This window comes from Podarcis gaigeae (assembly GCF_964106915.1).
Source record: "Podarcis gaigeae genome assembly, chromosome: Z".
Taxonomy (NCBI): Eukaryota; Metazoa; Chordata; class Lepidosauria; order Squamata; family Lacertidae; genus Podarcis; species Podarcis gaigeae.
In genome coordinates, this window is record NC_139691.1 from 16685681 (window position 1) to 16698696 (window position 13016).

General features: G+C 43.4%; 1 protein-coding gene across 9 annotated transcripts in view; it reads left to right on the plus strand.

Annotated features, from left to right (window-relative positions):
• NUP188 (nucleoporin 188) overlaps nucleotides 1–13016 on the plus strand; it is a 49806-nt gene that overhangs the window by 21005 nt on the left and 15785 nt on the right. For 5 of the 9 annotated variants that reach the window (XM_083722009.1, XM_083722014.1, XM_083722011.1 and 2 more), the window contains 14 exons: nucleotides 854–941; nucleotides 1047–1123; nucleotides 1919–2033; nucleotides 4011–4131; nucleotides 4576–4642; nucleotides 5951–6079; nucleotides 6964–7097; nucleotides 7595–7701; nucleotides 8774–8980; nucleotides 10151–10320; nucleotides 10490–10559; nucleotides 11031–11098; nucleotides 11896–12109; nucleotides 12480–12554. In XM_083722009.1, the coding sequence (XP_083578135.1) occupies nucleotides 854–941; nucleotides 1047–1123; nucleotides 1919–2033; nucleotides 4011–4131; nucleotides 4576–4642; nucleotides 5951–6079; nucleotides 6964–7097; nucleotides 7595–7701; nucleotides 8774–8980; nucleotides 10151–10320; nucleotides 10490–10559; nucleotides 11031–11098; nucleotides 11896–12109; nucleotides 12480–12554 (1642 nt within the window). The remainder of the gene's footprint in view (nucleotides 1–853; nucleotides 942–1046; nucleotides 1124–1918; nucleotides 2034–4010; nucleotides 4132–4575; nucleotides 4643–5950; nucleotides 6080–6963; nucleotides 7098–7594; nucleotides 7702–8773; nucleotides 8981–10150; nucleotides 10321–10489; nucleotides 10560–11030; nucleotides 11099–11895; nucleotides 12110–12479; nucleotides 12555–13016) is intronic. The other 4 variants (XM_083722010.1, XM_083722013.1, XM_083722016.1 and 1 more) reach the window with 1 other exon arrangement.

A 13016-nucleotide genomic window follows, 5' to 3' on the forward strand; every position in this document is an offset into this window, starting at 1 on the left:
TTTCTTAACTTTATATTGCCTTTACATCTCTTAACAAATCATCCTTCCCCTTCTCCATTTTTGCAGTACTTCCAATAATACTCCTCACAAAACTTCTTGCAAACCTACGAACGTCGTCTGATCTTCAGAAATACTTTTCAAATAGTCCGTAAATTTACTCCAGTCTTCCATGAATTTCTAGTCCCACCAGTTTCGAATCCTTCCTGTTAGTTTATCTAGTTCTGTATAGTCCATTAACTTCATCCTCCATTCTTCAATCGTCGGTAATTCTTCTTGCTTCCATTTTTGGGCCAGTAATATTCTTGCTGCTTTTATTGCATATAAAAAGAGCTTATATTCCTTTCTATTTATATCACTTCATTTATATCATCCCGTTATATATCATCTCCCAGAAGCATTTCACCTTTTTACATTCCCACCACATGTGATAAAATGTTCCCTCTTTTTCTTTACATTTCCAACATTTATTACTGACTTTATACATTTTCACTAACTTGACAGGTGTAATATACCATTTATACATCATTGCCATCACATTTTCTTTTAGGGCATTGCATGCAGTAAATTTCTTTCCATAATTTTACCCAATCACTCAGCTGTATATTTGGCCCAGTGAATCATAACCAACTTAACCTCCTCATCCTTCAAATGCCATTCAAGCAGCAATTTATACATTTTAGACAAAATTTTAGAATCATTACTTAATATCTCTAATTCAAACTTTGATCCACTTTCATCAAATCCTTTTTCTAAAACTCCCAAGTACTTAAGCCAGTGCCGGAACCACAAGATGGTATCATCCTTTTGAGTGTTTTGGAAAAGCTCTGTGTATTTATTTTTGCCTCTCTTCCAGGCTGACTACTGTTATTTCTCCCCCGGTTGACGTTATTGCTTCTTGCGTCAACTGTTTGACCGTCCTAGCCTCTCGGATGCCTGCAAAGGTAAAGGGGCCCTCTCTGGCTTTGCTTCTATTGAAGTTGTCTCCAACAGGTGTAATGATCAGATGTAATGAACAGATAAATATACTTTTTGCTCTCCCTTTTCAGGTTTGGATGGATCTTCATCACACAGGCTTTTTACCATTCGTTGCCAATCCGGTCTCTAGTATGAGCCACATGATCAGGTAATTTGACTGACATCCATGGAACAATGAATCCACTGACTTCATTGTACAAAACCCTGGATGGCCATTGTGTTTATTGTTACTTAAACACTTACAAACCATTTATTTTTAAACGTTTTCTAAGCAATGTACAGCATAATAAATTGTAGCATTATAACAATAAACATATAGCAATTTAACAAAAACACAACATAAAGCCAGTGGAACAGTAGTAGAATCATAGAATGCAAGGGACCCAAGAGTCATCTAGTCCAATGGAAACAGATATGGCCAAGTGGAATAATTTTATTGACTGTGGTTGGTAATGTGGTTTATTACCAAATACGATTTCTGGTTTGACAATGTTTGATGTATAGTAATAAGCATTTAAGTCACTGAAATATATGTTACTTTCTTTCTGCTCCCTAATTGGATCCCTGATATCGCCCGGTAAGGCTGGGGGAGAGACCCTGCCTGAAACCTCAAGAGAGCTGCTGCCAGTCAGTGTTGATAATGCTGACCTACATGGATCAGCGGTCTGATTCTGTCGAGTGCAATTTCCTATGTTCCTGACTGGCAGTGACACTTCAGGGTTTTAGGAAGTTTTGCCCACTTTTACCCTTCACCATACAAAGGAAAGTGTTTTGCCACCAAGAGTATCCTCTCCATCTTGGTATAAGGCAGCTTCCTATATTCTTGTGTGTCAGTCGACAATTGCACACTCTTGCAGTTTCCTCAGTCACGGATTGGAGTGCACAGTCTCACACTTCCCTCACTTTCTTTCCCTGTTGTTGTGTCTGTCCTCTTTTCTCACAGTGCAGAAGGAATGAATGCTGGAGGCTATGGCAGTCTGCTGATGAGTATTGAGCAGCCGCAGGGCGAATATGGTGTAACGACCTCCTTCCTGAATTTAGTCATGACACTCATACGGGTAAGTGCTTTTGGGGAGAAGGAATACTTCCTGCATAATGCACTGGGGAACATTTATTAGTTTTTTAGACTGGTGTGTTATTGGTTTAAGGTTGTTCTTGTTTTATTTTATTTTATATTGTATACTGCTTAGTATTTGTAAAAAAAAATTGCAACCTGTTTCTGAATGCTTTTGAATAAATAAAAAATCAGCAAGGAATTTTCAGGCTTTTCTGCTTTTTTTATTTTTGGGGGGATTTCCTGATTGACTTGAGATTCTTTACATTATCCTGTTTTTCTACAAAGCATCCAAAGCATCTTATCTAAAAAGGAGAATATATATATATATATATATATATATATATATATATATATATATATGCTTTCGTAGATTTTCACGGGTACAGGAATGCAGGTTTTGGTGTCCTCGGGTGTCTTCCCGTGTAAAAGTTGGGGTGTCTAGGCGACGTTTCGACGAGGTCTCACTCGTCATCTTCAGGCTGGTGCTTTCGGCTTCTTGTTACTGGAACAGAGCGGGATCTCAATGTTTGAGTTCCTATAAATACTGTAGAGGGGGTGTGGTGTCTAGCCTCCAATGTTCTGGGCAGAGAGGAAGTTCCCAGGCTAGTGTGCCTTTTCTTCTTTTGTTCCTTAATTACTTGAGAGATACCTTGAGTGATTTGCACAATCACACCACCACCCTGCACAAATAAACTCCGTAGCCAAGACTCTCATCTCCAGAACCAAACGCCTGGCTGACAAAGACCACTTGACAACTGAGTTACAGAATCTCTCAAATGTGTTAATTGCCAATGGATACCAGCAAAACAGGATTACGAAGCTAATCCAAAAGGAAACACCCCCCAAAAACCAAGACACAGAAGAAAACAATGGCATGGCCCTCCTTCCTTATATCAAGGGCACTACAGATAAAATTAGCAAAATCCTCCATAAACACAATATCAAAACAGCCTTTTGCACCAACCAAAAAATAGCCAATATCCTCAGAAACCCCAAGGATAAAATCCAGTTGGAAAACCAAGGGATCTATGAAATACCCTGCAAAGTCTGCCCAGCCACGTACATTGGACAAACAAACAGACGAATAAATGCACGTATCGCAGAACACAAGAATGCCGTCAAAAAAGAAGAAAAAACTTCCTCTCTTTTCCAACACATGAAAGAAACAGGACACGAAATTAATTTTGCAGATTCCAAATTGCTCTTTAACACGGAACATCACCACAAGAGAATAATCATGGAAGCCATCGAGATAGAGAAACACCCTCACAACATGAACAAGCGTGACGACACATCCCGCTTGCCAGACATCTGGAAATTAGCCCTCTCCACAAAAACTGACACCAGATCCAGAGGCACACAGAACGCCAACACCAATCAACCACACCAGACCCAAACCCAGACCCTCTCCACAGATGAATTACTGACACCATCCAGTAGCCAATCCATGGTGGCACCTCCGGATGCTGCACCCCCCTGCAATCCCTACACAGATCTGGCTGACACAAGCCACAAAACCACAGCTCGCCCCTATACACGAAGCCAAGCCAAAGCACAACTAAGTGCAATACAGCCATCTTCTCAGGAAAACTCTTCACAAAGTTCAAGAGGTCAAGACACAAAGACTTTAGCAACTAATCCACACCTAATGACCCACCTAAGTGGTACTCAGGATATCACTCAAGAAATCACTCAAGGTATCTCTCAAGTAATTAAGGAACAAAAGAAGAAAAGGCACACTAGCCTGGGAACTTCCTCTCTGCCCAGAACATTGGAGGCTAGACACCACACCCCCTCTACAGTATTTATATATATATATATATATATATTGCTAAAATAAAAAACACAGTTGCACAGATTGTTGCAGTAACTTCAGAAATACAGAAACAGGGTTTGGAATTGGGTAATAAGAAAGAAAGCTTGTGGTCTCTTCGTTCCTTTGGTTTTGGTGTTGGGTTTCTTGACTGCTTTTCCTTAGGGGCAGCTTGGCAACACCCAAAGCCAAGGTTTGGTGCCGTGCATCGTGTTTGTCCTGAAGGAGATGCTCCCCAACTACCACAAATGGCGCTACAACTCCCATGGAGTGAGAGAGAAAATTGGTAAGCACGACTTCTGTGGGTGGATGGAGCTAAGGATTTGGGGTATTCCCCCCACCCCAAACTTGTAGCATTTGTGACCTGTTTTTCATCCAAAAAGGCTCTCAGAAGTGGATTACAATTGATTGAAACAAGATAGTACCTGCCCTCAATCTTGCCATCTTAAAGCACAGCATACAAAGGATTTTCATTTTTTTTAAAGAGAAACTGAAAGACATAGAGCCAACAAGTATAACAACCATTCAGAACAAGTTACCTTGGACCTTACAACAACAAAAAATGTGAAGGGTTGGCGTTGGGATACGGGTGGGGACCATTTTAAGCACAGCCAACTGACGCGCAATCTGGCATGCAGGTCGTTTTGGACGCAGAAGAGAGGTGGGGCAGAACTGGCAGTTTAAGTCCCCTCCCCACCCCTGTCCTGTCCTCTCCCTCTTGGTTTTTCAGGTTGCCTTATCCTGCAGCTGATTCATGCTATCCTAAATCTGTCCCCTGAGATGGAAACTCAGAGCAGGTAAATTTAAGGTTTTTAAGCAGAGGTTATATGGCCATCTACCATGGATGCTTTAGTTGAGATGACCCTTGGGGTCCCTTCCAACTCTGCATTTTGTGTTTGTGTTTTGTTCCTCTAATTTTTTTGTCACAGTAAGCTTCCTTTCTGTCAGGTCAGACTACTTGTTCCTTCTAGCCCAGTGCTGTCTACTCTGACTGGCAGCAACCTTCCAGCATCTCTGGTGGAGAGAGGGGTCTTTCCCATCATTTGCTAACTCCAGAGAAGCCAGCGTGGTGTTCTCCAGCTGTTCTTAGGCTCCAGCTCCCGATCAGGGATGGTGGTATTTGTAGTCCAGCAACATCTGGACGCGGGTGGCACTGTGGGTTAAACCACAGAGCCTAGGACTTGCCGATCAGAAGGTCAGCGGTTCAAATCCCCGTGATGGGGTGAGCGCCCGTTGCTCGGTCCCTGCTCCTGCCAACCTAGCAGTTCAAAAGCACGTCAAAGTGCAAGTAGATAAATAGGTACTGCTCTGGCGGGAAGGTAAACGCGTTTCCGGGCGCTGCTCTGGTTCTCCAGAAGTGGCTTAGTCATGCTGGCCACATGACCTGGAAGCTGTCTGCGGACAAACGCCGGCTCCCTCGGCCAATAAAGCGAGATGAGCGCCGCAACCCCTGAGTCGGCCACGACTGGACCTAATGGTCAGGGGTCCCTTTACCTTTACCTTGACATCTGGAGGGCCCAATGTTGGCTGTTGGCTGGGACCTTCTGTATGTAAAGCATGTGTTTTCCCCTACAGATTTTGTTTCCCCTGCCCTTCTGATAATAATAATAATTATTATTATTATTAACAGCCCCATGCACACTTAATTTTCAGAAGGGGAGTTGTTGTTGCTCCTTACACCATTTTTATAATAAATCTATTTTAAACTTACAATGAAAGCGGAACAAATGAAACATGGGAAATTACCTTGTACTGAGCTGGTTCATCTAATTCAGTACTGTCTACATTGACCTGCAGTAGCTTTCCAGGCCTACCTGGAGATACCAGGGATTGAACCTGGGACCTTTTGCATGCCAAGCGGATGCTCTACCACTGAGCTACTGCCCTATCCCTCAGAATGGGATGAGTTTTTAAATTTATACCCCCACCCTTCCTCCCAAAGGAGACCAGGATACGACAATCCTGCGTAAATTGAACTGCTAGTACTCATGGATATAGAGACGTCAGTTCTCTGTTCACTTTTTTTTTATAGCGCTGGTTGTATTGGGGGTTAACTGCGAGGACTTTCACACTGAGTTGAGATCCGTGTTCTTGCCTTTTTCCAGCGGGGCCCCTAGCCTGCAGTCCCTCTGCATCTTCAGCCTGGCCAACACGGAAGCAGGACAGGCCGTCATAAACATCATGGGCATTGGTGTGGACACCATTGATATGGTGATGGCCACACAGTCTAGCAGGTGAGTACTTCGTCGCCTGCCCCCCTCTCAGTTCCCCAGGAGCATTCTTTTGTAAGGAATAGCAGATAAAATATTGACATGTGTAAGGAATAGCAGATAAAATATTGACATGTTGCATTGTAGCAAATAATACGAAAAAATGCAGTGGTTCAATAATTCCAGCAGCTAGTAAGCCAACGGAAGTAAACATGGGGAAGTAGAAGTTAAAAACAGTACAGTAAATAAACCACCAAAATCCTAGGTGAATAGGTACCCTGTTGGAGGCAGGGTATACCAATTCCTGGGGATCACAAGTGGGGAGTGTGTTGCTGTTGTGCTCAGGTTCTGCTTGCAAACTTCCAATTGAGACCTCTGGGTGGCCACTGTGAGAACAGAATGCTGGAGTAAATGGGCCACTGGCCTGATCCAGCAGGACTCCTCTTATGTTCTCTTTCTCCCCTGTCAGAGGTTGTTTGCGTCTGAATACTGGTTGGTGGAAATCACAAGTGAAGAAAGTCGCTGTTGCCCTTGGATCCTGCTCATGGCTTCCAAAGAGGCCAATGATTGGCTTCTGTGTGAACAGAGTGCTGAGCTAGATAGGCCATAGGTCTGATCCAGCAGACCCTACCACCTTAGTTAGGCACCAAGAACCCAAGGATGCATGGGGTGGTGTAGGTCTTGAACAAAGACCCCAATGGGAACTCTGTCAGTTGTGTGTGTCTGCTTGCACTGTGATCTTACAATCCTAAAAGGAGGGTGGTGGTTATGTGGCCCCTAATGCATAGGTGTGCTTGAGTTTCATGCATTGATTTGAGGTTAGCCATTAGCCTCTAATGTGATCAGAGTGCTCTGAAAAAGTGCTGTGGAAATGATGGGTTCTAATGCAATTCTCGCTGACAATGCAGTGATGAGTCTCATGGCCAGGGCCAGCTGCTCATCCAGACAGTGAAACTGGCATTCTCTGTCACCAACAACGTTATCCGGTTGAAGCCGCCGTCCAGTGTGGTGTCTCCTCTGGAACATTCCCTTACGCAGCATGGTAGGTACCTCCTTTTATAGGTTCTGTAGCCAGGAATGTGGCACGCTAGTTTTATGCCTAGACAACCTGTGTGTAGTTTTCTTGTTTCCTTTTAATTACATGTTTACCAGAGAGAGAGAGAGGAAGGGAAAAGGAAAAGAAAACTACCTCATCAGCTCACATTAACTATTGTTATAGCCCTTGAATTTTTAACATTTACCAATTACAATTTATAATCTACTGTATTTTTCTTCGCATTTTTGTTTTAAAAACAGCACCTTTTAAGAAAAAAAATCCAGTGACTATCAGTACATCCATCTTAATTTAAACATATTAATTAATATGTGCCATCCAAATCGGTACCTACAACCTGTGTGTGGTTTTCAAAATTTGCATTTTGAGAATGGGATGTGGGTTGGGAAGCTGCTTTTTTCTTACACTTCCTTTGTAAGGAAATATTTTCCTCAGAGATGCATGAATCTTCTTTGTGATTTTTTTTAAAACTCTGTTCTTGCCAGGTGCCCACAGGAACAACCTGATTGCCATCTTGGCCAAATATATCTACCACAAACACGACCCTGCCCTGCCACGCCTAGCCATCCAGCTGCTGAAGCGGCTTGCCACAGTAGGTCTTTTACTGTTTTCTACCCATTAAAGGGCTTTTGTGGTTTTCCCATGAAGATGATTCATTATATTTGTCAGTCGCAAATCTTACAAGGCCATTTAAAGCAACTTCATTTCCCCATCCTTAAAAATAGGATCTCTGTGTGGTTGGGGGAAATCAGTACAGTGGTACCTCAGGTTACATATGCTTCAGGTTACATACGCTTCAGGTTACAGACTCTGCTAACCCAGAAATCATGCTGCAGGTTAAGAACTTTGCTTCAGGATGAGAACAGAAATTGTGCTCCAGCGTCGCGGCAGCAGCAGGAGGCCCCATTAGGCTAAAGTGGTGCTTCAGGTTAAGAACAGTTTCAGGTTAAGTACCGACATCCAAACGAATTAAGTACTTAACCCGAGGTACTACTGTAGTCACTAACTGTTCTATCTCCACTGTTGGAGGCAGCAATGCTTCTGAACTCTGGTTGCTGGGAACCACAGGAAGGGAGTGTGTTGCTGTTGTGATCAGGTCCTGATTGCAAGCTTCTCATTGGGGCATCTGGTTGGCCTGATCTAGCAGCCAGGCTCTTATGTTCTTATGCCCACCCCCTATAGTAAGCAGAACTTCTCAGAATTTCTGAAAAGCCCTGAAGGGGTCACCACTGCATAATACACAGAAAGAGTCCTACTGAATCAGGCCAGTAACCCCTCTTATGTATCATCCTGCTCTCACAGTGGCCAACTAGATGCCTCTATTGGAAGCCCTCAAGCAGGAACCAAGCACAAGAGCAACACTCTCCCCTCCTGTGGTTTCCAACAAGGGGTATTCAGAAGCATTGCTGCCTCCGGCTGTGGTGGCCAAGCATAGCTGTTGTGGCTAGTAACATGTTATAAAGCTTCAATGGATTAGGTTTGGCAAATCTGAGACCTTCCTCCTCTCTATCCTGTTACAGCATCCAAAGTCAATCTCTCTTGAGCAAGCTAAGGAATAGTGAATGCCTAAGCATTTTTAAAAAAGCATTGCAATACTTTTTAAAAATTGGATTGGATTTTGACAAATTTGGATATTGAGTAGAGTTTTATCTCATTTATTTTAGGTTGCTCCAATGTCTGTCTATGCCTGCCTTGGGAATGATGCTGCTGCCATCCGTGATGCCTTCCTGACACGCCTGCAGAGCAAAATCGAGGACATGCGCATCAAAGTCATGATTCTCGAGTTCCTCACCGTTGCTGTGGAAACGCAGCCTGGCCTCATTGAGCTGTTCCTCAATCTGGAAGTAAATGATGGGACTGATGGATCAAAGGTAGACTCTGTTTGTGTGCGTGTGTCTGAGAGAGAGAGAGAGAGCGCGCGCGAGCGAGCGAGAGAGAGCACACAATAATTTTTCACTTTTGTGACCTAGAATCGTCACCTTAGCCACCTCCCTTTTGCTTGAATGATTCAGCCCACATATTTTGATCTGCTTCAATAATCGCATGCTGCTTTCCCATTCACAGCATTGAGTTCAAAGAAGCTCAAGAGAGAATAGCAGAGCATTATAAATTAGAACCTCCATACAGTTCAGTGTGCAAACTCACAATAGTTCAAAGAGTATTGTGATAATTCAAAGATCAGAAGTTGCAGGTCAGCATCAGCCCTGAAGCCAGCTGACATAATCTCTTTGACATAATCTTTCTTCACTCACTGCAGCAGCCACAACCCTAGGCTTTCCACAAAGGAGATCTGGTTTCACTCAACACTCGATAGAACACGCACACACACAAAACCTCTACAAAAACATGCACAGTCGCTGGCTACTAGTTTGTGCCTAGGTTTAGGCACAAGGTGAGAAAGTTTGCAGTGTTTGGGACTTTTTAGTTTAGAGGCGACATTGTAAGCTTATAGACATGTGACAGAGAAAGTGGATAGAGAGAGGTTTTCCTTCCTTTCTCATAACACTAGAATGTGTAGTCTTCCATTGAAGCTGGAGTTCTTCACGCAGCACACAGTTAACAATGGAGCTCGCTCCCACAGAAGGCAGTGATGGTCACCAACCTAAATGGCTTTGGATTGGGCAAATTCATAGAGGAAGATAGGCCGTCAATGGCTACTAGCCATGATGGCTGTGCTCTGCCTCCCCATTCTGAGGCAGCTATGGTTCTGAATATCAGTTGTTGGAAAGCACAGGAGGATCTTACAGGTTTCCCATAATGACCATCTGGTTGGCCACTGTGAGAAGAGGATGTTGGGCCAGATGGGGGCGGGTCATAGGTCTGATCCAGCAGACTCTTATACGTTTCCTCTCTGCCGCAGAAGGGGCAGAATTCAGCATTCTCTTTTCTCTCCCAGTGACCTGACCACATTATATGGTCGCCACACAGACCTCCACACTCCTGCCACCCTGCTGTTGTAGCTTCTGTGAACTAAATGTCCTTAAAAGTTTTTTTCCTTTTCCGCTGCCACTCTTTTTGCATTTTGTTTTTCTCTGGAATAGGAATTCAACTTAGGAGAGTGGAGCTGCCTTCACGTAGTTCTGGAGCTGATAGACACCAAACAGCAGGAGCGGTACTGGTGTCCCCCGCTTCTCCAGCGAGCTGCCATTGCCTTCCTTCATGCCCTCTGGCAGGACCGCCGGGATAGTGCTATGTTAGTCCTCCGCACCAAGTAAGTGATAAATTTTCTCGTCTCGTGTCTCCCGTCTGGGAGCAGGCACAAAGAGCACTTTAATCACCAACACAAACAGAGTTATCCTTCTATCCTTAGGAATGTTTTGAAGTTGGCAAACAAATGTGAACAATGCCTGATTTTGTCTGTTTTTCTGCAATTTTTGTAGGCCAAACTTTTGGGAAAATTTAACTAACCCACTCTTTGGGACCCTTCCTCCGCCTTCCGAAACGTCTGAGGTGAGTTGCTTCCATAGTATGTAGCACTAGTTTGTGGACCTGCATGTCTCCTGCTATCATATTTTGGATGTTACAGCCTTTAATTGCTATTCCCCCTGGGTAAGATATGCAGGATAGATACATTTTAAAAGAGTAAATTAAATTTTGATAGATTTCCAAGTTCAAACAGCCCCACCCCATCAGTGTGCTTGGTGGGACAGAAAGCATGAAATATTCCCAGGTAAATTTGGTTTCTGTCCTTTTGTTTCTGTATGAGCCACCAGCCTGATAGTTCTCAAATCAAAGCAAAACAAATAAAAATTTATTGGTCAACCAAACACAGAATATAGAAATGAAGAAAAGAGAACAAGCAAACAGATTTTAGCAAGCAAACAAGGTTAATAACAGCATAATAAAATGTGTAATAAAACACATAGGATACCTAAAACATGCATACCTACATTCCACATAACTCCCTTTCCCTCTCTGTAGCTCAGCATCTTGGACACCTGTGCCTTGATCATGAAAATCATTTGTCTGGAGATCTACTATGTAGTTAAGTAAGTATCATTCAGAGCATTTCCTAAAAGCCGGTGACCTGCCTCTGCCAGCTCAGTACAAATGTAATAGGAAATTATGAGTTGTATCCAGTGCAGCACTAAGTTGAAATCACTTAGTAGTGCATACTGGTTCTACTAGTGAAAAACGTGCATCAGCAGAATGTTGTGCAAGAGAATTGTATAAGCATATGTTGCACAATAGACGGCACAATATGTTGTAGAGCATGTTACCGCCAGCACAGTTGACTTTTTGGCGCAGTGTTCCCAAGTGGCGTTGCCAGTCCTGTGCTGCTCCTTTCCACCTCCAAAATTCAAGGTTGAAAGGAGCAAGGCAGGGCAGCTTGCAAAGAAATTGAATGGAAACTGCTCCTCTCCTTGAACAAGGCTTGCTCTGACCACCCATCAGAGGATGGGCAGTTGGGAGAAATCCTTGCTCCACCAAAGGAAAAGTCTGGTGAGCTGTGTTTGGCCCAAGGGCCATAGGTTCCCCACCACTTACTTACAGCTTCCTGTAGAATAGCACATGTTTATTTTTGTATACCTTGTTTTTCATTATCTGATATATCTGCTATAGCTTTTATGTGAATTCTTCAAGGTGACCTATTCCAGCCTGGTGCTGTCAAATTGTTTTGGATTGCATTTCCCTTCAGCCCCATCCAGCTCAGCTCTATGATGTTGGGGCTGATGGGAATTGTAGTCCAAAACATTTGAGGTCAAAGCTGCTTTAGCAGGAAGGGACACACTTTTACTTTTCTGCAAAACCAAGAGTAACCAAGAGCAAGAATCACGGCTCTCAGTTTCTCATTTGCCCATAGGGGTTCTTTGGACCAGTCGCTGAAAGACACACTGAAGAAGTTTTCCACGGAGAAGCGCTTTGCTTACTGGTCAGGCTACGTGCAGTCCCTGGCGTTCCACATGGCAGAGACTGAGGACAGCGGCTGCACCTCTATGTCAGAATATCAGATGCTGATCTCCGCATGGCGGATGATGCTCATTGTTTCTTCCAGTCACGTAAGGAGGTTTTGTCTCTTTGCCTGTCCATAAAATGTTACAGTATAGAATGGGAGGTGGGATTGAATCACATTGCATCTCACATAAGTTAGTTGAGCCAGTTAACAGATTTGGCACACACACACACACACACACACACAAAAACCAACCCAAACCCAGCTATTACTTGAGAGAAAGAAGGAAGTTGCAACAGATTCTGCTCTAGTAATCTCAGATTTTATAGTTGCCTGGTACTGCAGCTGCTGATTGCTCAACAAACATGCATCTTGCATATAAAGGAACTTTTTTGATGTTGTTATTTGCAAAGAAGAAATGGGGGCAGGGAATGATTCTGTTACAAATTTTTAATGATGGACTTTGATCCTCTCAGGCCGACATCATGCACTTGACTGACTCTGAAGTCCAGCAGCTGTTCCTGGAGGTCCTGAGTGGGACTGAGGCTTTGGTGAGTTTTGTTATCATCACTGCTTTTATCATCAATTTATTAATTGCCTTCTGAACCACTGTCTCGCAATTTATGCATAAGATAAAGCAGTTAAAACTACCAAAGCAGCAAATGCATTTTAAAACAAGACTAAAGCCCTAACAAATGGGTACTTGTGGTGAAGACCCATTTATACAGCTAGAAAAGCACGTGGGAACAGAAAAATGCCTCCAGTTGGTTTTGGAAAGTGGAAAAGTGTCACACTATGAGTTACTGCAGAGTGGGCTTCTCAGATCTTTAGCACTTGTAGCAGAGACTCTTGCAGACTGCAGCAATCTGCTAGGTGTATAAGGGATAAAGCAAGCTGTATAGGCACTTAAATGTTAGTATTAACACCTTAAACATGACCCTTGGTAGCAGATGGGCAGGCAGCGATGGGTTCTAAGGGTACCATTGAACTAGATCTTACTTTGAGTAGGCCTA